The sequence below is a fragment of the Dendropsophus ebraccatus genome, chromosome 3 (assembly GCF_027789765.1).
Source record: "Dendropsophus ebraccatus isolate aDenEbr1 chromosome 3, aDenEbr1.pat, whole genome shotgun sequence".
In the NCBI taxonomy this organism is placed as follows: domain Eukaryota; kingdom Metazoa; phylum Chordata; class Amphibia; order Anura; family Hylidae; genus Dendropsophus; species Dendropsophus ebraccatus.
This window is the reverse complement of record NC_091456.1, coordinates 169864496-169889398: the sequence shown is the minus strand read 5'-3', so window position 1 is coordinate 169889398 and position 24903 is coordinate 169864496. Positions and strand designations below refer to the sequence as shown.

The window sequence follows — 24903 nt, the reverse complement described above, 5'->3', positions numbered from 1 at the left end:
TGCTTGATGAGCTTAGGGCAGATCAAATAAAGCGCTTCGCTTCGTTTAAATCTCTACTTAAAATAATGGAGTTAAGGTAAACTCCGGCAGTACTTATCCAGTACTTATCAGCTTTGGTATGTCCTGCAGGAAGTGGTGTATTCTTTCCAGTCTGACACAGTGCTCTCTGCTGCCACCTCTGTCCATGTGAGGAACTTTTCACAGCTGGAGAGGCTTTCTATGGGGATTTCCTGCTGCTCTGGACAGTTCCTTACATGGACAGAGGTGGCAGCAGAGCGCAATGTGTCAGACTGGAGAGAATACACCAGTTCCTGCAGGATATACAGCAGCTAATAAGAACTGGAAGACTTGAGATTTTTTGCCAGATTACCCCTTTAAATCCAGGACTTCTAGACCTTATAATAATGGAGTTAACTACTGGAGGTATGCATACTTCCCGACTGCCCCGCATACTGCATTGGTGATTTCATCGACATTCCTTCATCCTCCATCTCTTACAACTATAGTTATGTTCTTGTTTTCTGAGCTTTTTATCTTGCAGCCAAATATTTAGCGGAGACACTTGCAAAGTCGCTGCCTGTAACATCAAAACTTAGACAATAATAATTTGGAAGACCCAGCTGGCTCCCGAATGCTTTCAGCTAGAAGTAGCGCTCAATCATAGTTACTAGAAGCCTATAATAAGTGGCATACATGTCACCCACCCACACACTCACTGAGACTCTAAATACTGTATTTAAGACCCAAATATTCTGAGAAGGGGAGAAACCAAGTCACAAGTAGATAACTTATTGTAAATACCAAAAAATAATGATAAAAACAACTTCGAGCTCCGACGGGATTTTCTGTTCGGCCCCAAATCCTCAGAGTTTTACGGCTCGAGGGGTGTGCGTAGGTGTAAAGAGTAGTTGGAGTGTTAAGTGCGCATAAAAAGATTTACCGCTATGGATTTTCCTGCAAGTTATGGGGTCCGTCCGTGATCTAACACTTTATTGCAGTTTTTGGCTTCCTCGTTGGAGTCAACTATAATATGTGACATTGAAAATGGATCATATTCCAAGCAAAAAAATTTCTTGACACTTTGTTAACATTTCTTATAATGTCATACACATATTATGACTGTATTCTTTAGATTCTTCCAGAATGAAAAAATTCTGAGAAAACCCATCCCCTGTGAATTTACACCAAAGAGGTTGCTCATCTGAGCCACAAGTGGTTTAGCACTGGCTAAAATGAGGTCCCTAGAGATGAGTGAAGCTCAAGCACTCTCAGCCTGAACACTTGGCATTTGATTAACAGTGGATGAAGAAGTTGGATGCAGTCCTAAGGCTGCCTGGAAAACATGGATACAGCCATAGACCATATCCATGCTTTCCAGAACTTCATAGGGCTGCTCGAGATTCACTCATCTCTAGAGGTCCCCAAAACTCCAACAAGTTATAGAGTTTCTAATTAGGATTTTCATGTTTCGGGTACACAGGTAGTCAATAAATGGTACAGATACAATCTGAAGCAGAGGCAGAGGGAGAGACAGGAACAAATATATTGGCCACCAATGGGAGAGTGGCTAGGATCTGACAAGCCCGAGGGTGAGGCGAAAATGTGCTCAGAAGACCAGGATCAAAACCAGTTGGTCAAACAAGTAAAGGAGCAGGACAATGGCAGAATATAGAGAAAAGCATCCAAAAGTGAGCATATAGCTATGGGGGAGGGGAGATTTCTGCAGTTGCAAGCCACTACCCTATAAAAAAAAAAACCTTTTACAAAGACCGACCCAGCAGTGATCAGAGAGATCAGCGCTCACTTGCAGATTCTTTAGAGTAGTGATGAACAACCTTGTCGAAAGATAGGGTTCGGCAACATTCAACACTTGCCATTTGACTCCTGGTGTCCAGATGGGGTTTTAAAGGACTATGTGCCGACAGCTCCACAGTAGTGTTGAGGGGACTTGAGGAAACTGGCCAACAAAACAAAACAAAACAATCACTGAACTCAGGGAGAACAGCGAAAAAAATCCAATGGAGTACTCATTTACAAGTCTCCACTGATTGCCCCCTACAAAATTTGAATATGCAAAGAAGGGGTCCGTGGAGCCTCAGTTACGAGTCTCAAAACACGGGAATAGCCAGATATCCCTCTCTCCAGAGAAGGAAGCCCATTGCCAAGGGGTGCCTCCTAGTGGGGAGAGCACCAAACCACCCTGATACGTAGTCCCTCAGGTCCTCACTCTGTTGCCAGCTTTGGGACCTTAATAGGGAAACACCAGGGTCGCCCCTATAAGTCAAAGTCTAACTCTGTGGCAAGTATAACGACATAAGACAAGGTTTACCAAGGCTAGGCATCCATCCACAGACTGCAATTTCGGGGTATTTGCCCCTCATCAGTGTGGAGTAGGATTCTGGCTACCGGGGGCAATGAAAAATAGACCAACAAAACACAACAATCGCTGAACTCAGGGAGAACAGCGGAAAAAATACAATGGAGTACTCATTTCTCCACTGATTGCCCCCTACAAAACTTGACTTGAGGAAACTGTCCGGGTTCTGCAACTTTTTGAACATGAATGCTTGCCTTTTGACTCCCGGCAGCTGGAAAAGTTGGATGCCACCCTAGGAAGTCCTCGAAAACATGGATACAGTCTATGGCTAGGGCTGCACTGAACTTTTCCAGTGTGACCCACTATCAATGATTTAAATCCTGGAACAAAAGATCCAACCAGCCAACAAATGAGCGTTTTCTTGTTTATCGGCTGATCGCTAGGCCATGGGAAAGTTATAGTTAAATGTAAAGAAACCTGATTGAAGAAAACCTGGAGATGGTGATTCCTGATGCTTGTAATTGTTAATTTTTCTGATATTTTTTACATTTCAGCGACCACAGATCATTAGTTTCCCAGTAAGTGGTAGGATTTTCCATTTTTTTTTTCTACCTTCATTTTGATTACTTTGAACCTAAATAGATTTTCTGTTCGGCCTATTTCCTTCAATGGAACCGGCGCTGTGTCACATCATTGTAATAAGACTCGGCTGGAAACATTTCAAAGAAGTCTGGATTCTTCTGAAATAAAATATTCTACTGACAGAAGATCAAAAACTTTAATTATGGAAAATTCCATATTGGCCATTAAATAAAGGACTATTATTACAGAAAACGGGATCCATAGAGATATTTGTGCCGAGCAAGGGAATATGGTGCACCCAGCTATAACTAACATAACTATGTCGGTGGGACAAATCAAAGGTCACTTTAAAAGGGGAGTATGGGGGAGTCCTGTAACACTGGAATATTGGCTGTAGGATGCCTGCCTTATTAGTTGTCTGTACTACTGACATTGCAAAGTGTTATCTTATTGCTATGTGATAATCTTACGTTCTATTTCCATCTGGTTGTGAGTAAGGTTACCCATAGACTGACACTTGTACACTACAATGGTTTATGGAAGGTGTCCCACCTAGCCTCCCATCGGTAGAGTTAGTGTGTGAGTAAGGAAGGCTGAGGAGCACTCTACATTCCACCTTTCCTTGGTTAGTAATTACCACCTATGACCACTAAGGGTACCAATACTCCTGCAAAGACAAGCCTACACAAACCAAATCTTCATCTAGTCCTTTAGTCTCTAATGGTTATGGAAATTGAGGAGTTCGGTAGTATCACACTAAGACTTTGAGGATAGGTTCTGCAGGAGCTATAAAGCACATCTTGAACCTTTAAGAGCTAAGGCTAGGCCTACAGACTTCAATGTATCAATGATTTACCCAAATGATTTACACTCTAGCGAGTACAGATATCCAGGGCTAGGACATACACCTTTATAAAAGGCTAGAGGGGAACATAAACTGTCCAAGAACCTTCTAAACATTTTTCTATGTTTGTACACTGGCCACTGTTTCAGTTGTAGCTCCATCCATTTAACCTATACCTTCATCCAAGGATCAGTGAGTCCACTTACTCCACTGTGACAGCTGAACCGCTGACCCTTACAAACTACAATTCCGGTCATCATTGTGATACCCACCAGGCCTCCAATCACTGTCCACTGTTGCCACAGTTGTACTACAGATGCAACAACCGGGACTATATGTTTGAGCCTGGTATAAAATGATGAAAACAATATGGAGTTCCCCCTCCCGCATTTATTGCAGCCGCCCTCGAACAGTCAGCACCTTCTGTCTCTTGGAGAAAACCTTATTTACCTGCACAGTCATTAGTCTAATGGACCATATGTTCCAAATTAGCAGTGTTTTTCTAGTTGTTATGTTGGGGGAGGGTGTATGTGTGTGTGTGGTTTTTATTAGTAGTTATCTGCTGTATCTAACTAAACAAACAAACAGGGTCCAACACTTCATCAGAGATCACACAGAGTTAAAATGAACCATTAATGCTCAACGTCAAGTTACCTCTTTTCTTGCCAAGACTTTTCCTTTTTTCGCTGAGAAACAAAATTACTAAAAGTCTGGAAATAGCCGTAATTAGCAGCGGACAGGGAATATATAAACTCTCAGATGCTGATTCGTGTAAAAACAAATTAGAATCAAATTTGTGAATTTTATTTTATAAGGTTTTTTTTTTCATTACTTGATGCTGTATAAACCTAGGCAGCTGTTCAGACCAGGTCAGCACATCGCTGCATTAGAGAAGCACTTGTGGTATCCTACCACGGGTGTTTCTTGTGATACACCTGTCGCAAAAGTCCTTTACTCAAAGGCAGGTGGTGACGAAGGTATTTTTTGGTTTCACCACTAGATGTCAGTGTTTTGTATGTGAGCTCTTTACCTATTGCACAGCTGTAGTGAACAAATGGTTACTGCTCCTTCTAAATTTTGTATTCTATTTTCCAATGGAGATACTCTTCTATCCAACCTATTGCTTTCTTTCTCTTCTTACATGCATTCTTCTCCACCACTCACAGGGCTCCGTACACACCCCTGTAGGAAGTAGTCACTTGGTGGGAGGAAATGTGGAGTAGTCTTACACCATTTCTTGTGGGAGGAAGAAACACAGAGTAGGAGTCCCTACTGTAGTTAAGCCAGGGCCTGGCTCTGCAAGAACCCCTGTCCGAGACAGTCCAGTTGTGTTGAAGAGTCAGTACCCACATGTATGGAGCAACCAGAGACTTCCAGTTCCCTTAGTCTAACTATATCTGCTATGCAGCGTTAGACCCTACAAGGAGGACAAGGCGGGGAATAATCCCAGCCCACGCAGGGCAGTATCCTAATACAGAGGAACTGACCCGGATAAAGCAAAGCAACTGTAACAAAGGTCTTCGTACTTTATGAAACCGGGACACCCTTGAACACTTAGCTTCGCCCAGGTAACCATGACTGGGGCTTGTGTCACCCTAGAAGGACGGGTACCCCAACAGTGTAGGGCAAAAGGTGGTCAGATATAGTCGAAACACAGGCACAAGTACCTCTCTCTCAAGTTTCAAGTATTCTTATGTCTAAAAGTTCCGACAGAGCACACAACTACCTTGGGTTGGGACCCCCTTGATAAACTCCTCTCCTCTTCACTTCACAACTCTAAACTCTACAAGTATCACTACATCTACCTCTTATATCAGCACTTACAAGTATCTCCCAGCACAGATTTAGTGAACACAAGTCTGTATTAAGATAAGCTATTTGCTGCCAATGTGTTCTGTATTCCAAGAGACTGTTTAGTAAAGCCGTTATATTTGTTCTACTGGGACTCAGTCATCATTGCACCAGCACCAACACCTATACACATCCGCTACACACCTTGGGTCATTTTCCCCTTTCTGTGGGTGGTGGTATCAATAGTCCGGGTGGGTCATTTTCAACTCAAGAGTACCGTGACAGGAGCCCAAGGGACCCATCACAACCCAGCAGGTCACCGTTTCCTGATCATAAATTGAAAGGTGATGCCGGCTATGTATGTAATAGCTGCAGGTGGTACAGACCACCAATGTGGCATTAGAGCATGACGATGGCAGGAGTGAAACTGTTTAAATCACACTACTGTACTGATATATCTACAAAATGGTATCAGGACAGCAGCACAAAGATTTAAACAGTTTCAGAGCGTGATGCAGTGACTTACGTCACTGCTACCGAATTACGGCCTGTAGAAAATCATACATTCAGGAACTGTAATTGCGTACCATGTGCATGCCCCTTAATAATCCCTTTTGCATTTTATAACAATCTCAGTGAGCCCATGCATACGTTTTCCACTGAATTACAGTCTGTATGCAGCAAGCTCCCCCTAGTGTCCACTACAGGTAGCCAAAATATTACAATTTTGGGGAATATTTAAAGGGGATCTAACCTGCTGATAGTTCCCTATTGCACAGGAGACGCCGAGGAGGAAGGTATGTCTCTTACTTTCCTCCTCTGTGCCATTCCCGTGTAGTTAGTAGTTTGCTCCACGGTCCGGCGAGACTGTTAGGAGCACTGCCCACCCCCATAGCACCAATCTGGCCCGGGCAGTGCCTTCCTCCTTGGCACCTCCTGTGCAATAGTGACATAGCAGGTAAGATTCATCACCTTTAATACATTGTACAATATATTAAAATCACAGATCCCTGTACTTTCCTAAAGGCGACAGCAACCTCTCTATATACATAAGCATACAGCATGTGTTGTCTATGTCATGCAGATGAAATCCAACATGCCCAACCTTTCTCTGCCCTGACATCATGTGTCATGGGAATGTCCAGAGGTCACCATACATTTTAGACAGTCAGACGATCCTGTCGAAATCAGCAGGTTAAGCTGACTTTTGGCTAAAGGGGTCTTAAGGCACAACAGTGCTGATAGGGATGTAATGAACCATGAGGAAATCATAAAGCAAAGCACCTGTATCCTTCTTCTATGTAGCCACTATCTGCAGAAAACAGGAGCTGTTTCTAGATGGGTTGTTGAAGGACTTTGCGCCGACAGCTCCACAGTCCTTCACAGAATACAGACGGCTATCTGAGAACTGGTGAGGAGTTGTACTTTAACAACATTATATCAGAAAACTGCTCATGACTCCATAATATATAAGTCAATATCCAGGGTGAACACCTCACATACAGTTTGAAGATGAAGTTTGACTTTTTCTTTCTGGTTCTGTGTACGGGAGGGGGAGTGAAAGTAATACGAAAGGTCACAGCCTCTCATCTCCTGTAAAGGCTCTGGTGACCATAGAAAGGGCAAATACATCAACCTTTCTTCATGTTATCACTGCTCTTACCTGTCATAACCGCTCCTGTCATCTCTCCTGTGTACACCCACTAGTGACCAGAGGGAGAAGATGCAGGAGCTTTTCCTTGTGTTATCCACCCTCTCACTGTTTTTCATCTCTTTCCCAGTAAAGCTTGCACTAACCCCACAGGCGGATTTCTTCATGTTATCACCAAAATACAGTTGGCTACTGAAATCTTTCCCCTGTACAATTGCTAGTGATTCCAGGGAAGGGTAAAACTTTTCTTAAAGGTATCTTCCATCATTCTGCCATATCTCATCTGTACAGACACCCTGCATTAACACAGCATAAATAATTGAGCGGCCGGGCCGAAAGAACAATCATTGTATCGTTTGTGCGGACACGGAAACTGACAGCACAGATATACATACATCTGTGTTGTCAGTTTCCAGATCACACATGCAGAGTATACTTACCTTTTCCTCTGCTGTGTGATCCAGCATCCTGCTCTCCAGCTCTCTGGCCACCATCTGTATCTTAAGGCTGCCCAGCCTCCTTTGGCTGTTAATTATACTAAAGGAGGTGGCAGCCTGAAGACACAGCGGTGGCTGGAGTTGGATGGGAGATCGGAAGAGTGGGATCTCAGATCACATGGCAGCGCACAAGGCAAGTATACACTGCTTGTGTGATTTGGAAACTGACAGCGCGGATATACGCATATCTGTGCTGTCAGTTTCAGTTGCTGTCAGTTTCCCTTTACAATCACTTTCCCTTTACACAGGAAGATGTGTAGGCAAATGCAAGAAATTTTAAAGCAGGTTTAAAAAATGCGATCAACCGAGGAGTACTGCTCCTTGGCTGATCGATGTCTCTTTTCGACGTACCGATTATCGGCCGAAGGAGCATTTCTAGCAGCACTCCTGGCCAATAATCAGTCTGTGTAAATGGCCCTTAAAGCGAATTTACCATCAGGTATATCGATGCTTTTTTTACCTTAATCAATTGGCGCTGGGATGCCGATGGCACAGTCTTTTTTTTTAAACACCGCCCAGTTCCTGTGCTTAACGCCGTTCTTTTCCCAAGAACCGTCCCACCCCGGAGCACTGGGAGCAGGCGGGTCTGCCCCCAGGGGGTTTCATCATACTGGGGGACGGCAGGCCTGCCCCCTGTGCTCCAGGGTGGACCAGTGCTCGGGAAAAAAACGGCACCAGGCGCTTTAACATACTAGAGTTCTACTGAACACCCAAACATGAATTTTTTGGAATTTTTACAAAACGTTACATCGTGATGCCAAATGCCAAAAAGTTTAAAGGGTGGGGGGCATTTTCACAATAAATCAGGTGTCTATATGATATATGGGTATAATATCGTTTTTTGTTTAGGAATTTTACCTTTATTTGTGCGCACTGGCAGTGAAACAGTTACTACAACCAGCGCCTAATAAATAGTAGATAAAATTCAGCGATTTCTTAAAAACCTCTTTACCAATCATTTGTTAATGTTTTTTTGATGTCAGCCCGTTGCTACGGCAACCTGGAACTTATAATATATTTGCATTCTTTCCCGGGATCTCTCTATGCGTTAAATGAAAAATAAAAAAAAGTACACTGCGCGCTAACAAAAAGCCTCTCGCCTTGATCCTTTGTTCTTGGTAGGAAATGCATAATTCTGAATATGAAAAGGAGGAGTCGCTTTAACTCCCATCATCCCTTTACTTCACCGCAGCTTTATAGTGACACGCAAAAGAGAATTTATGAGGCTGTGCGGCTCCAAATTATAGAGGCTTTGGCTGGTTGAGCTTAATAAATATAGATTACAATGCATTGCACATAAGAACACAAATGGATAATTATAGTGTAGGAAGACGGGAATGATGGAGCTCGATGAAGTTCCCCAGCTGTAATTTATATACTCAACTACAAAAAATTACGGTGACTTGTAGCGGTAATAAGAGACACGTTTTGGATATGAAATCAAGAATTTATTTTACCGATGGGCAGAAGGTCCCCGACAAATACACCATATGCAAAAGTCCCTATTGTAGATCTATGGGTAAAATCCCTCCCATTATAGGTTTACTAAGTAATATGGTATTCTACAGTCTGCTAATGACAATGCCATTAAAATGTACCACTGGGGTCTGAGGGGCTCATCTCAGGAATTAATGGCATTCATGGCTACCTCTTCCCACACCATTACTGATCCACTGTCAAACCGGTCATGCTTACTGGTGTACTGGCCTGTCTCCAGCCTCTGAACACTATGCTGACGGACACAGCATCACAGCATTTATTGGGAGTTATATTGTGTTGTTTAGGGTACAAACTCACTGGGCAAATTTGTGCCCTGTACAGTCTATGGGCAGAAAAACTCGCAGCAGGATGCACATCCCGCTGCGAGTCTGTCCGCAGCCCGCCCAGTTAGCCCCCCCCCACCGAAGCGTATACATCACAGAGTCCCCGCTTGCTTCGGGGCTCCGGTGTCTTCCAGTCCCGCTCAGCCAATAGGTGCGCTGCAGCAGGGTAGTGCACTAATTGGCTGAGCGGGATGTGCCGGGAACCGCCGAAGCAAGCAGGAGCGGGGACCAGATGATGTATATGCTTCGGCGGCAGGGGGGTTAACGGGGCAGGCTGCAGACAAACTCGCAGCGGGATGTGCATCCTGCTGCGAGTTCGTCTGCCCATAGACTGTACAGGGCACAGATCTGCAGCCGGTCTCGCTGCGGATCCGCCCAGTGAGTTTGTACCCTTAAAGGGGTTACCCAGTGCTACAAAAACAAGGCCACTTTCTTTCAGAAACAACACAACTCCAGTTCAGGTGCAGTTTGCAATTAAAGGGGTAGTGCGGCGGTAAAAAATTATTCACAGAATAACACACATTACAAAGTTATACAACTTTGTAATGTATGTTATGTCTGTGAATGTCCCCCTTCCCCGTGGCCCACCACCCCCACCCGTGCACCCGGAAGTGTAGTGCATTATACATACCTGATCCGTGCCGACACGCGTCCGCCATCTTGTGCCAAATGTCATCTTCGGCCGGCCCGAACACCTTCGATCTTCCTGACGCGGCCGGCACTCGGGAAGATCGGAGGTGTTCGGGCCGGCCAGCCGAAGATGACGTTTGGCACAAGATGGCGGACGCGTGTCGGCACGGATCAGGTATGTATAAAGCACTACACTTCCGGGTACACGGGTGGGGGTGGTGGGACACGGGGAAGGGGGCCATTCACAGACATAACATACATTACAAAGTTGTATAATTTTGTAATGTGTGTTATTCTGTGAATAATTTTTTACCGCCGCACTACCCCTTTAAGCTCAATTCACTTCCATGGAACTGAGCAGCAAAACCCCACCCAAACTGGAGACAAGAGTGGTGCTGTCTCTGGAAGAAAGTGGCCATGTTTTTGTAGCATTGGATAACCCCTTTAAGTGTTCCCTTTACTTTCTTTGAGCAGTTTAGTACAGTGGTATGGTGAAAGCATTAAGGATCCACAGTGGAGACTCCATTACTACAGAGACCGAACCTCATCTGGTATCAACACAAAGACTTCATGGCTGAGCAGCTGCATGCAAGCCTTACATCACCAAGGTTGGCTGCTCTGAGACTGGGAGGGAGTGCTATCAGAGGTGAGATGCTCTGAGATGCTGTTCGGGGTGGGGTATGGTATCGCAGCAGCTGCTGATAGCTCTGAACGCTGTCCCAGGGGGATGTTTGTAGTGGTTAACTGTCAGTGCCTTAGCTAATACCATGCAGAAAGACCACGCTTTGCCACTCGGGCCCCGTAGCAGTTGCATAGTCTGCCTCCATGGCAACTACACCACTGAGTGTCCCAATAGAGTTTCTATAGCATCCAAATAATTCTTCTCTATATAGTATAAAAGTACTGCTATATCCTGCCTAAACAATAAAGCCATACAGATCCCAAATCGCAATGGCACTGCGCAATATTAATGCTAAAGCCTCCACAATACGTATCAGATAAGTGGCTGCTCCTACAATGCGACTGATATATTTGCTTCATTTAATATATAGAATATCATTTTATTGGAGATGAGATCTATGATCCGATAGCAAATCCCAAACTAACTCTTAGAGTCTCATCTACTGTATATCTATTGTGAAAATTTATATTTGCAATTTCCTATTCTCCTTCCTTCAGTCTCCGCTTCTTTATGTGGAGTAAAATGGTAATAACTGAATAACAATGACAAGACCCCGGAGACTGCACCGAGATGTAGATTCACAATGGTGATCACACGTAACGTCTCTGAAAGGGCCCGAGGGTAAATAACATATATATAGTAATAAATCTATCACCAGTCTATTATAAAGGTAGGGAGAGTCAGCCACTTATTAGTTGCATCTGCTTTGGGGTTTAGCTCTGTAACAATATGACTACTAACAGTCCAGGCCGTTTAGCTCGCAGAGCATTGTCTAGACTGGATTTGTATCACTTCTCAGCTGAGAGCAGGACTAGCTATGTACAATGTATCAATCTGGGGTCCAGGCTGTAGAGCTCACAGAGCATTGTCTAGACTGGATACAATTGTATCACTTCTCAGCTGAGAGCAGGACTAGCTATGTACAATGTATCAGTCTGGGGTCCAGGCTCTTTAGCTCACAGAGCATTGTCTAGACTGGATACAAGTGTATCACTTCTCAGCTGAGAGCAGGACTAGCTATGTACAATGTATCAGTCTGGAGTCCAGGCTGTAGAGCTCACAGAGCATTGTCTAGACTGGATACACTTGTATCACTTCTCAGCTGAGAGCAGGACCAGCTATGTACAATGTATCAGTCTTGGGGTCCAGGCTGTAGAGCTCATAGAGCATTGTCTAGACTGGATGCAATTGTATCTATATCTCAGCTGAGAGCAGGACTAGCTATGTACAATGTATCAGTCTGGAGCCAATAAGTATCCATGGGGTCCTATAGGAACAGAGAGGCCCTGCTCTATTCTGACCACCCTCAGTAGTAACTTTCAGCTCCCTTGTATTGTTACCTCTTTCTCTCCCAGTAACCGACATCGATTGATAGTCATCTCTGAGTGGAGCTGGGCCCTCTTACCGATTGGTCCCTACAGCAGCCACCATACATGCTACCCTTGTAGTTACCCCCCATTGTCTGTATGAGACAGCAGTGATCAGTGGTCTACCAGCACAGTAAAATAAATACTAATACTAAATACTTATACTACAAGAACGTGGGCAGGAGAGTAATCCCAGCCCAGATTCTACTAGTTGGCAGCAATTTGTTGCTGCTGAAAACCAGATACTGAACCGTATACTTTTTTACAACCTGTTTTCTCTATATGATTATTGTAAGTAGTCACCAAAAGCAAGAGGTGCCATATTGAAGTGTCCATCAAAAACCTCTGTCTTGGTTTTTGATGGACACTTCAATATGGCGCCTCTTGCCTTTGGTGACTACTCACAATAATCATATATGGGGTATCCACATAGTGGAGGACCTGGACAACCTCTCCCTAATAGTATGAGCTGATGGCGATCATCTGATCCCAGCTAATACCACCTCGGGGGTAGGGAGGTCTCAGGGGTATAGTCAGGACGATCTGATAGATCACTGAGACATATCCCACATGGTTTATAACAATAATTATATTCTCCATTTTACTTATAATTGAACTTCCTTTTTCTTTTTTCTTAATTTCTTATTTCTTTTGCAGAAAACGGATAAGAAAAAGCTCATTAAGTCTTCAATGGAAGCGTTTCAGTCTGGCGGGATCCTTATAAGCCCATCCATTAAACATTACCGTTATCAATTCTTAAATTAGCAAGAAAATTCCGGCAGAAAGCCAATTTTCAATTTCCATTTGTACCAGGAATCCTGCGTGATATTAATTGAAAGAGATACATAGCGCGCTCCATTCATCCCTTTCATCCATATGCATGCCGTAAACGGCTGTTCGAGCGGCGACAACAGCGTACGCTAAAGGGAAGCGTACGACGCACCGATGTGGCATTCATCTGAGAGAACAGATATTACCGTGACGTGTTCGGAGATGAAAGCCTGACTGCTGCTAATCACGGCATGGAGGGAATGTATTCCAGAGATTGGAGGGCTGTCTATATAGATTGCTACAATTGCTATACCGCCATCTCTGTTGTTTTAGGAATATTATACTGCTTTTTAGCTATTGGGGCACACGGACACCATATGTGGGTCCCTGCTTGATATAGCTCCTCTCTACAGGCCGGAGTGGAGAGTCACTAAAACCTCCCTGGGTTGGGAGAATGGAAAAAGGTATGTCGATATACGCCATAGTAGCTATGTGGGGTCTATTTCCTGAAAATATACTTTTTATATAGGACTGTAGATGTGAAGTAGATGGAAGGCAGTCACTAGTACATTACACTAGTGGGTGGGTTTGCTGCAGTATATATCAGTTTACTTTATTGCCACTACCATGTGTACCGTAAAGGCCCCCATACACTTTCACTAACTGACTGCCAAATGATCATCAGTTAAATCTCCCGACCGCCAGCTGTCCTCTCCACATATAGGAGCGTTCAGTACGGCCAAGCACTCGTGTGTTTTCTAGTTCTCTATGGGGAGGAAATTTTCCATCTTGGTTGACCCCTATGACCACCGGCATCATCTCCATAAACTCTAGACATTCAAATCCGTGTTCGGCTAATAAAAGTCTAATGTGTATGACGACTTTAAGGGTCCTTGAACATTAGCAGATCCTCGGCTGCAAACGAAGGCCAATTGGTCCAGCCGCGTCATAGGCCCCAGGACCCCCGCTGGAAGGCAATTTCGCCCCAGTCAATGACTGGCTAAGCAGGGTTGTGACATTGTAGCTGAAGGAGTTACCGAGGTGGTGAGACAGTGCTGCCAAGGTATGCAGAGAGGTAAGTAGTGATTGTTTATTATGTTCCCCTCCACCCCTGACGACTGACAAACTTTTAAAATTGCCATACTTCTCCTTTAAGGGTCCGGATCAATGTCCACCAATTAAAGGGGTTATCCAGCGCTACAAAAACATGGCCACTTTCCCCCCTCAGTTGGGACTCAGTTCCATTACAGTAAATGGAGCTTAATTACAAACCACACCTGAACTGGAGACAAGAGAGGGGGAAAAGTGGCCATGTTTTTGTAGCGCTGGATAACCCCTTTAATGGCTGTAGCCATCTTATTATAAACATTATAAACAAAAAATATTATAAACCAATCACAGCTCAGCTTTCATGTCGTAAACTTCTCTCGAAAAAGAAAAGCTGTGCGCTGATTGGTTGCTATGGGCAACAAACCCAAATTTACAGCTAGACCATCTCCACATTTTATACATCTCTGCTTGCTGTCAGTGAATGGAAACATTCCTGAAAATCTGTCCTAATCCTTCACACGTGACACCCAGTGCCACAACAGGACTGATATCTGGTCTATACACAGGATAGGAAGTAACCAGCTGATCAGCGAGGGTCTGACAATTGGGGCCCTCAATCATTGAATGATCAGTCCCCTATCCTGTGGATACCTTTCAATCTTGGGATAACCCCTTTAAAGAAAAACTGATATTTTTATACAGAAACAGCGACACCTTTTTCCTATGTTTGTGCATGGTACTGCAGCTCAGTTCCTGTGATGTGAATGGAGTCGAGTTGTAATGACACTCAGAGAATAGGGGTGGAACTGTTTTGGGAAGAAAGCTTGTAGGTTTAGTCTAATCTAAATAATCCCTTAAAACAGTCACTGTCGTATTTTTATTTTTTTTGCAGTCCAGACGATTTTAAGAAACTTTGTAATTGGGTTTATTAGGCAAATATGCCATTATCTGCATTAAAAAAAAGCCTTTTCCCAGGTCCCCCCCCTCCTTCCTCTTTTCCATTCACTGCAAAATATCAGGAAATTGTGACTTGTTGCATTAGACACAACCCTGTCTGTTCTAGGGGGAGGGGAGAGGGGAGGGCGGACATGAGTGGGCAGGAGAGCAGAGAACAAAGGATTACAGGGACAGAGCTGGGTGAAAGCTGAATTCAGGGGTCAGAGAGGTCAGTGCTGACTGTCAGAGGAGATAGCCGGGTCATGTAGTTGTAAATTAACTCTTTGTTGTCCTGTTTGGTTGTCTCATTTCCCTCTCTCCATAGGAGAACAATGAAGACAGGGGGAGAGCTTCAAACTGCTTTTTCATAATAAAAATAACATTTTTGGCTAATAAACCCAATTACAAAGTTTCTTAAAATTGCCTGGACTATTGATTTCTGCAAAAAAAATTTTAATGACAGTGACAGATTGGCACTGCTATTGTGGCTGTCACTATTATAGGGATGCTGTGGTTCACACTTTTATGAAGACACTGTTTTGGGAGCTGTATCAATGGAGAGATTCCAAGATATTACATTGATGGTCTATGCTTAGGATGTATGATCCAGTACAGTGACTTCCATCCACCTATGGCCATGCCTGGTACTGCAGCTCAGCCCATTTATGGCCCACTAACAGCTGCAGTATCAAGCACGACTACATGAGAGTCCCAGACATGAGAAGCTAACAATTCAATGTAATATCATATTAAATGTGGGCACTCTATAGCTGTATTATTTGGAAATTATATGGCACTTCTATTTGGACACATTATATAGATAGCTGGATGGTTCCAGCCCGTGCAATGTAAGCCCAGTACAGTAACATCACCATGAATTGATAGGCATAATCCATATCTCCCAGCAGCCCGCGGCCATCCTGAGAGGACCAGACACAACAGCAGTGTCAGTAATGTGTCTGTCACTACAATAAGCAGAGTCCTCAGGGATTTACCTGATATACAGACTCTGCTAATGGCCATTTTGCAAAGGCCGAGATTATGGACTCCATTTACTGTAAGAGCAAACGTGCTATGGCCACAGACCAGATGGCTTTGGGGAGCTGGGCGAAGGGAGATGTAGGGGTTGTGGGGTAATTTTCAGACATTCTAATATTACAGCAAGATCATCGCTGATCTACCTGCATTAAAAGGAGTGGAATTCACACAAACGTATGTCAAGTCTTCCTGCCTAATGGCCTTTTCATCAATATAGAAAAAAAGGAGTATAGCTATTAGGTAGTCTGGATGGTGTAGCTATTGGTGTTAACCAGAGCTGAGCTGTTTGCCAGTAGTACACACACAGGAACTTTCTTTCACTTAGTTGTCTGACCAGTCACAGCACAGCACTTAATCCTCTCTGCTATGCCATGACATGGTGACGGACAGAATGGCAGTGCAGGATGATTTACTGTATATCTTCAAAGGTGAGTTTTGTGTGCGAACTCTACTGAAGCAGAAGAGGGGTTGTGGACATCACTCCCTTTGATGTATCCATGGTAAGCCGATCCTTTTTTTTTTTTTTTTTTTTGCAATGAACCTGGAAGTACTGCAATACCAGGCCAATGCCTAGAGAGGACAGAGCAAACTATTTTTCCATCTCCACTAAATTGATAACGCAACTGAGAGGGAAGCCCTAATTTACCTTTTAGACACAGAGTGGATCCTTTGAATAAGGCATACAGATTGCAAGTATGCAGCCAAGGCCCCCTCTCTCTATCTTTCTCTCTCTCTTTCACTTACTCTCTCTCTCTTTCTCTCTCTCTGTCCTATACATAGCACCAACTAAGCCCCACCCCCACTTCCTGTATTCAGTCTTACTCTTTCTGTTACTAGAGATGGTAGGAAAGTGAGACATCTAATAGGGAAGGGAGCCAATTTTGGTAACTGAAGTGACAAACATACATGTTCGGCTATCACATGGAAGGGAGTTGTGACCATTTAAAGGGAAACTGTCAGCTAAAAAACAACACCGCAAACTGCTTACATAGCTACATAGATTGTGAGCAGTGAGATTATCCATACCCTTATTGCAGTCAACTAAATATATGATTTTTATTGCAGATCTTAAGTGTCATAGAGGCGTGTAGTTCTCTGGCCACACCTCCATGACCCTTCCGAGTGGTAATAAAAAGCACTTTTAGGTGATTGCAACCACAGCCAACTATAATAGAGGTATATATAGTCTTTCTGCTCCCTATCTACACAGCCATGTAAGCAGTTTGTGATGTTTCCCTTTAAGTTAAAGGGCTTACAAAAACATGGCCTCTTTCTTCCAGAACATAAACAGCTCCTGTCCCCAGTTTGGGTGTGGAGCTTTAAAGTGTCACTGTCGTAATTTTTTTTTTTTTTTTTGCAGAAATCAATAGTACAGGCAATTTCAAGAAACTTTGCATTTGGGTTTATTAGGCAAATATGCCATTATCTGCATTCAAAAAGACTTTCCGCAGGCCCCCCCCTCCTCTCTCATCCACTGCTCATTATCAGGAAATCTCTCTTTTACATCAGTCGGACTCTGTCTGTTCTATAGAGAGGGGAGGGGGGAGGAGGGAAATTAGTCACCAGCAGAGAGCAGAGAACAAAGGATTACACAGCAGGACCTGTGTGAAAGTGGCATCCAGAGGTCAGAGAGGTCAGAGGAGATAGCCAGGTGATGTAGTTGTAAATTAACTCTTTGTTGTCCTGTTTTGGTGCCTCATCTCCCTCCACCCCTCCACTCTCCATAAGAGAACAATTTAGACAGGGGGGAGAGCTTCAAACTGCTTTTCGGCTAATAAACCCAATTGCAAAGTCTCTTAAAATCGCCTGTACTATTGTTTTCTGCAAAAAAAAAAAAATTTAAACGACAGGTACACTTTAAAACTTCGTTCCATTGAAATCAATGGAGCCGAACTGTAATACCACACACAACCCGAGGACAGGGGGGTGGCGCTGTTCTTGCAAGAAAGTATACTTGATAAGCAAGGGGACAACTTTCTTTATTATGGGGTGGTCTCAACTTTTGAAAATACAATTGCAAGATCTGATTTGCAAAACAACTAAAAAAAAACAATCCAACTAGTATGGTATAGTAGGTGCAGCTGTCAATGACACATGGAATAATAGATTTCCATTAATTCCGCAGCCAGAAACAAATCTGCATCTTATTTTGCGTTATAAAAAAACATTACAGCAAATAAATAAATCAGCAGCTGCACCTTCCAGCTGTTAGCGGTAATTTCAGGGCTCCGCGCCTTTCCAGCTTATTACCATAGATTTAATAAACAGCAATTATCCTTCCGCGAATACAAGAATAAAATAAAAGGGAATAGACCGCGCACCCCTGGCAGCCACCACTTTTCTTACCTTATTATATATACGTGTGTGTCGCCGGCACCCGGGACATGTCAGACATATCAAAATAATATAATATATATAATAATATAATGAGATTAATAATGAGATGGTAGACGATGCCTATAAAAATAAAATTTAAAAAATGTAATTTAATTTTTTTTCAGCATGTTACCGGTGTTTGATATGTTAGAACACAATACAACGTATATGATAGTATTCTGGGTGTTGCAAAACTACAACTCTAATCATGCCCTGACAGCCTTCGGCTGTCAGGGCATGATGGGAGTTGTAGTTTTGCATCAGCCATAGGTTCTAGAAGTGCTAACTAATACCAAAATCCTTTGATTTTCTACTTCCAGCACCCCCTGCCTCAGCAGTGTCTGTGTTTTGCCTGTTCCATTTGTCCCTGGCAATGCCCTATAGTTCCCCAGCACACGCCAAGAAAGCCACATATGAATAATACCCTCTGTCACTACTGGTCCGTGCCACCATCTGCTGTATAAACAATAGTAGTAATAGTAATCATTTGTCTTAAAGGGGAGGTCTGGTTTAGAAAAGCCATCTTCAAACTCCATATTAAAAAATGATGCACAGAAACAGTACCTACTAATAGGTTGGAACTTCCTTTGATTTTAATGGGAACAGTGTAATGCTTCATTTCTCCTGCGGAGGCGCTGTAGGGAACTGAACACTTATAAGTGGCATCCCCACAGATTAAAGGGGTTCTCCAGCGCTACAAAAACATGGCCATTTTCTTCCAGAGACAGCCCCACTCCTGTCTCCAGCTTGGGTGGGGTGTTGCTGCTCAGTTCCATTGAAGTGAATGGAGCTTAAAGGGGTTATCCAGCGCTGCAAAAACATGGCTTCTTTTCCCCCTCTCTTTTCTCCAGTTCAGGTGTGGTTTGCAATTAAGCTCCATTTACTTCAATGGAACTGAGTTTAAAACCACACCCAATCTGGAGACAAGAGAGGGGGAAAGTGGCCATGTTTTTGTAGCGCTGGATAACCCCTTTAATTACAAACCGCACCTGAACTGGAGACAAGAGTGGAGCTGTCTCTGAAAGAAAGTGGCCATGTTTTTATAGCACTGGATAACCCCTTTAAAGGTTATTACTGAGAGTTAACTAGACCCTCTAATCTGTATAATAGAGGCCTTTAGGGTATGTTCACACGTAATACAAAAGTTGAGGATTATCCACTGTGGATTTTATCATTGACAATTTGGATAATAAAATCTGCAGCACACATAGTAAATCCATGCAAATCTGCACTCATAAACATAACCTTAAAGGGGAACTCCAGTGAAAAATTAACAGCTAGTGTCAAAAAGTTATATAAATTTGTGCTTCTATTTAAAAATCTCAAGTCTTCCAGTACTTATCAGTTGTTGTATGTCCTGCAGGAAGTGGTGTATTCTTTCAAGTGTGATACAGTGCTCTCTGCTGCCAACTCTGTCCATGTCAGGAACTGTCCAGAGAAGGAGAGGTTTTCTATGGAAATTTGCTGCTGCTCTGGACAGTTCCTGACATGGACATAGGTGGCAGCAGAGGGCACTGTGTCAGACTGGAAATAATAGACCACTTCCTGCAGCACATACAGCAGCTGATAAGTACTGGAAGACTTAAGATTTTGAAATAGAAGTAAATTACAAATCTATAAAACTTTCTGACACCAGTTGATTTGAAAGAAAGCAATTTTCGCCGGTTTTCCCCTTAATGAACAGATGTGCTCATGCATGTTCCTGGTTTATACAGCTCACTTGATGAAGCAACTGTATGTGCTCCAGAGCTGCTCTTCCTTCTCCATCCATGAAGTTACCAAAGCTCATGATCGTTCGGTCACCATGTAATCCCCTTCCCTGCGCCGTCCATCCGTTCTCCTGTTATTTTCTTGACTCATACACACGGCACTCACTCACTGAGGTCCGCATGACGGCCCACATGGAGCCAGGGACGTAAGCTCAGCCTGCGGCTTCCATCTAAGAACATTTGTGAAAGAGCTGCTATAATAATAGGAGGCATATAAGGATTTAGGTGGACGTCTGCCTTGTACAAATGACAGGAAACATAAAATACCGGCGACGTGATAAAACCCCACGTTATAAGTGACTCTGCCCTCCCTGCCATTTATAATGCATGGGTTAAAACACACAGTCGCACACATTAAGAACCCATTATTTCCCAATCAATAGTCGCTGACTAGTTATCTATTGAGACAATAGCACATAATCCCCACGTCTTCTCTGTTAACCTTCGCTTCTCTACAATTTAGTCAGCGACTCCCTGCCCGCCGCGTCCTGGGAAGGGTTACAGTAATAGATTCTCTGACTATTCATTCTACAGCCATAAATTGGCGACTTTTAGCAGCGTCCCCCGGACCCCCGGCTTCAGGCCCCATATTATGTACCATTTTTCTACCCCTGCCCCCCTTCCTCCAGGACGCAATGCCCCGTGCAGGGTCTATTGATTGATCTCTATTCTCCAGGCTGGTGCTTGACCTGATAGAAAAGCCGCAGCCTCCTCTCCCGTGCTGCAACCTTTGCTTAGTGCCTAACATTGTGCTGGATGAAACTTCCATTTAGCCGAGACTTGAGGGGAATATTAATGATCCAGGGGCGGCCATGGTGGAGCAGCGATTGTCCAGCCTGGGAGGGATACATAATGTGATGCCAGGTGCAGACGGCACATGCATGGCGCCATTCACACATGCTGCAGCTTTTCTCTGTGCATCCTCAGTCCATTAGATCTATATGTGTCTACGAGGGCACAATTTATTGTACATCTATGTGTGTGTAAGTGCACTTTTATACATCTAGGCATGTGTGAGTACAGTTATACATCTACGTATGTGTAAGTACACTATTATACATCTATGTATGTGTGAGGGCACTATTATTATTATTCAATGTATGTGTGAGTACACTATTATTATACATCTATGTATGTGTGAGTACACTATTATTATACATCTATGTATGTGTGAGTACACTATTATTATACATCTATGTATGTGTGAGTACACTATTATTATACATCTATGTATGTGTGAGGGCACTATTATTATACATCAATGTATGTGTGAGTACACTATTATTATACATCTATGTATGTGTGAGTACACTATTATTATACATCTATGAGTGTGAGTACACTATTATTATACATTTATGTATGTGAGTACACTATTATTATACATTTATGTATGTGTGAGTAGACTAATATTATACATCTATGTGTGTGAGTACACTATTATTATACATCTATGAGTGTGAGTACACTATTATACATCTATGTATGTGTGAGTACACTATTATTATACATCTATCAGTGTGAGTACACTATTATTATACATTTATGTATGTGTGAGTACACTATTATTATACATCTATGTATGTGTGAGTACACTATTATTATACATCTATGAGTGTGAGTACACTATTATTATACATTTATGTATGTGAGTACACTATTATTATACATTTATGTATGTGTGAGTAGACTAATATTATACATCTATGTGTGTGAGTACACTATTATACATCTATGTGTGTGAGTACACTATTATACATCTATGTATGTGTGAGTACACTATTATTATACATCTATCAGTGTGAGTACACTATTATTATACATTTATGTATGTGTGAGTAAACTATTATTATACATCTATGTATGTGAGTACACTATTATTATACATCTATGAGTGTGAGTACACTATTATACATCTATGTGTGTGAGTACACTATTATTATACATCTGTGTGTGAGTAAACTATTATTATACATCTATGTGCGTGAGTGCACTATTATACACCTATGTGTGTGTGAGTACACTATTATTATACATCAATGTATGTGTGACTGCACTATTATTATACATCTATATATGTGTGAGTACACTATTATACATCTATGTGTGTGAGTACACTATTATTATACATCTATATGTGTGAGTACACTATTATACATCTATATGTGTGAGTACACTATTATTATACATCTATGTGTGTGAGTACACTATTATTATACATCTATATGTGTGAGTACACTATTATACATCTATATGTGTGAGTACACTATTATTATACATCTATGAGTGTGAGTGCATTATTATACATCTGTGTGTGTGTGTGTGTGTGTGTACACTATTATTACACATCTATGTATGTCTGAGTACACTATTATTATACATCTATGTGTGTGAGTGCTATAATATTATACATCTATATGTGCGTGAGTACACTATTATTACACATCTATGTGTATGTGAGTACACTATTATTATACATCCATGTGTATGTATGTATGTATGTATGTATGTGTGACTGCATTATTTATTACACAATGGTACAATCAGTAAATACATTGTAAGAAGATGTAACAACCAACTTCAAACACGAACCAGTTAACCCTTGCAGCAACATCCTATAGCAAATCCGCCTGACAATCCATCCAGACACTTAAGTGGTGCAAGGACCTTGGTTTAAGGACAAAGCTCCCGTGCTCTTAAAGGGACCCTCACTCGAAGGTTTGATCTTGTCTACATAGACTGTGAAGCTGAACACAATCATCACTATATTCTCTGCCATGGCATTAACTTTACTTTTATAAGCTCTATGTAGTTCCCCTTTAAATCCAGGTGCTATGTACATGGCTGTGTAGGACACCTGTTTCGTGCATGCTCTCACCACGTGTCTCCTATGCATGGAGGCTCTATATACAGTCATAGCTGCTATACACTGCATGCAGGGACAGGACACATACAATGCTATATAGATGCATCTGCTATAGAGAGTGATAGGGCTACATGCATATTACCATCAGATCAGCTGTAAAGTTGGAGACAGGAAGGGGGCACCTACCTGGGATGGCTAAACTTGTGAGTGGCACCCTGTGGATCCTCTCTGGCAGGCTGGCCATCCATTCAGCACACTGCAGGTCGCTCTTCCCTTGAGATGAAGCCATGGTGCTGTGTGCTGTGCCTGCCTGCTGCCTGCTCTGCCTGCTCTGCCTGCCTGTGTCTTGTGCCTGGCTCCTGCGCTGGAGAGTGCGCACACAGCACACACAGGCGCACCACACCCACACCATGGCGCACACCGCCTCACCCCGACTACTGCACTGAGGAGCCTCAGGGTGCGGGGCTCCTGCCACTGTCACCGCCATACCATGGATGGGGAGGGCTCTGCCATCAGCTTACCTCACTATAGTCATGGGAAATCCTAACAAACTCTGCAATATATCTATATATACTGTACTGGTCTGTTACTGGAAGGGAACCTTTACTTTACAGGTATCTGTCTGTAGACATTCATGTTATTTATACAGGGCATATTATACATTATACGTGTCTGATAGGTGGGGTTCTCATCTTGGGGACCCCTATCTAGACCCTAGCCCCCACACTTTGCAAGAAAGGTGAAACTCCAGAGGTGCCAGGACCTATCCTCTACCTATCTATCTTCTATCTATCTATCTATCTATCTATCTATCTATCTATCTATCTATCTATCTATTATCTATCTATCTATCTATCTATCTCCTATCTATCTATCTATCTATCTATCTCCTATCTATCTATCTCCTATCTATCTATCTATCTATCTATATCTATCTATCTATCTATCTATCTATCTCCTATCTATCTATCTCCTATCTATCTATCTATCTATCTATATCTATCTATCTATCTATCTATCTATCTCCTATCTATCTATCTATCTATCTATCTATCTATCTATCTATCTATCTATCTATCTCCTATCTATCTATCTATCTATCTCCTATCTATCTATCTATCTATCTCCTATCTATCTATCTATCTATCTATCTATCTATCTATCTATCTATCTATCTCCTATCTATCTATCTATCTATCTATCTATCTATCTATCTATCTCCTATCTATCTATCTATCTTCTATCTATCTATCTATCTATCTATCTATCTATCTATCTATCTATCTATCTAACAAATTGTAGCGGCACTCCGATAGCTTTTAGTGAAAACAAAGGTGATTTATTCCATGAATCAAAAACAACAGCAGCGACGTTTCAGTCCTATCAGTAAGGACTTTTTTCAAGAGCTTGAAAAAAAAGTCCTTACTGATAGGACTGAAACGTCGCTGCTGTTGTTTTTGATTCATGGAATAAATCACCTTTGTTTTCACTAAAAGCTATCGGAGTGCCGCTACAATTTGTTATATATTCAGCCAAGCACCAGCGGATCCTGGTACTCTAACTGGCACCCACCTGCATTCAACCGAGTGCTGCGAACTATTTGTATACTATCTATCTATCTATCTATCTATCTATCTATCTTCTATCTATCTATCTATCTATCTCCTATCTATCTATCTATCTCCTATCTATCTATCTATCTATCTATCTATCTATCTCCTATCTATCTATCTATCTATCTATCTATCTATCTATCTATCTCTCTATCTCCCATCTATCTCCTATCTATCTATCTATCTATCTATCTCCTATCTATCTATCTATCTATCTATCTATCTTTCTATCTATCTATCTATCTATCTATCTATCTATCTATCTATCTATCTATCTATCTCATATCTCCTATCTATCTA

The 24903-nt window shown here is 42.4% G+C and overlaps 1 protein-coding gene across 1 annotated transcript in view; it reads right to left on the bottom strand.

Annotated features, from left to right (window-relative positions):
• The window catches only part of PLCXD3 (phosphatidylinositol specific phospholipase C X domain containing 3), a 51523-nt gene extending 28235 nt beyond the window's left edge, over positions 1–23288 (bottom strand). Inside the window, exon 1 of the mRNA XM_069964768.1 lies at positions 23177–23288. Within this exon, the coding sequence (XP_069820869.1) occupies positions 23177–23279 (103 nt within the window). The 5' untranslated portion in view covers positions 23280–23288. The remainder of the gene's footprint in view (positions 1–23176) is intronic.
• Positions 23289–24903: the final 1615 nt, after the last annotated feature.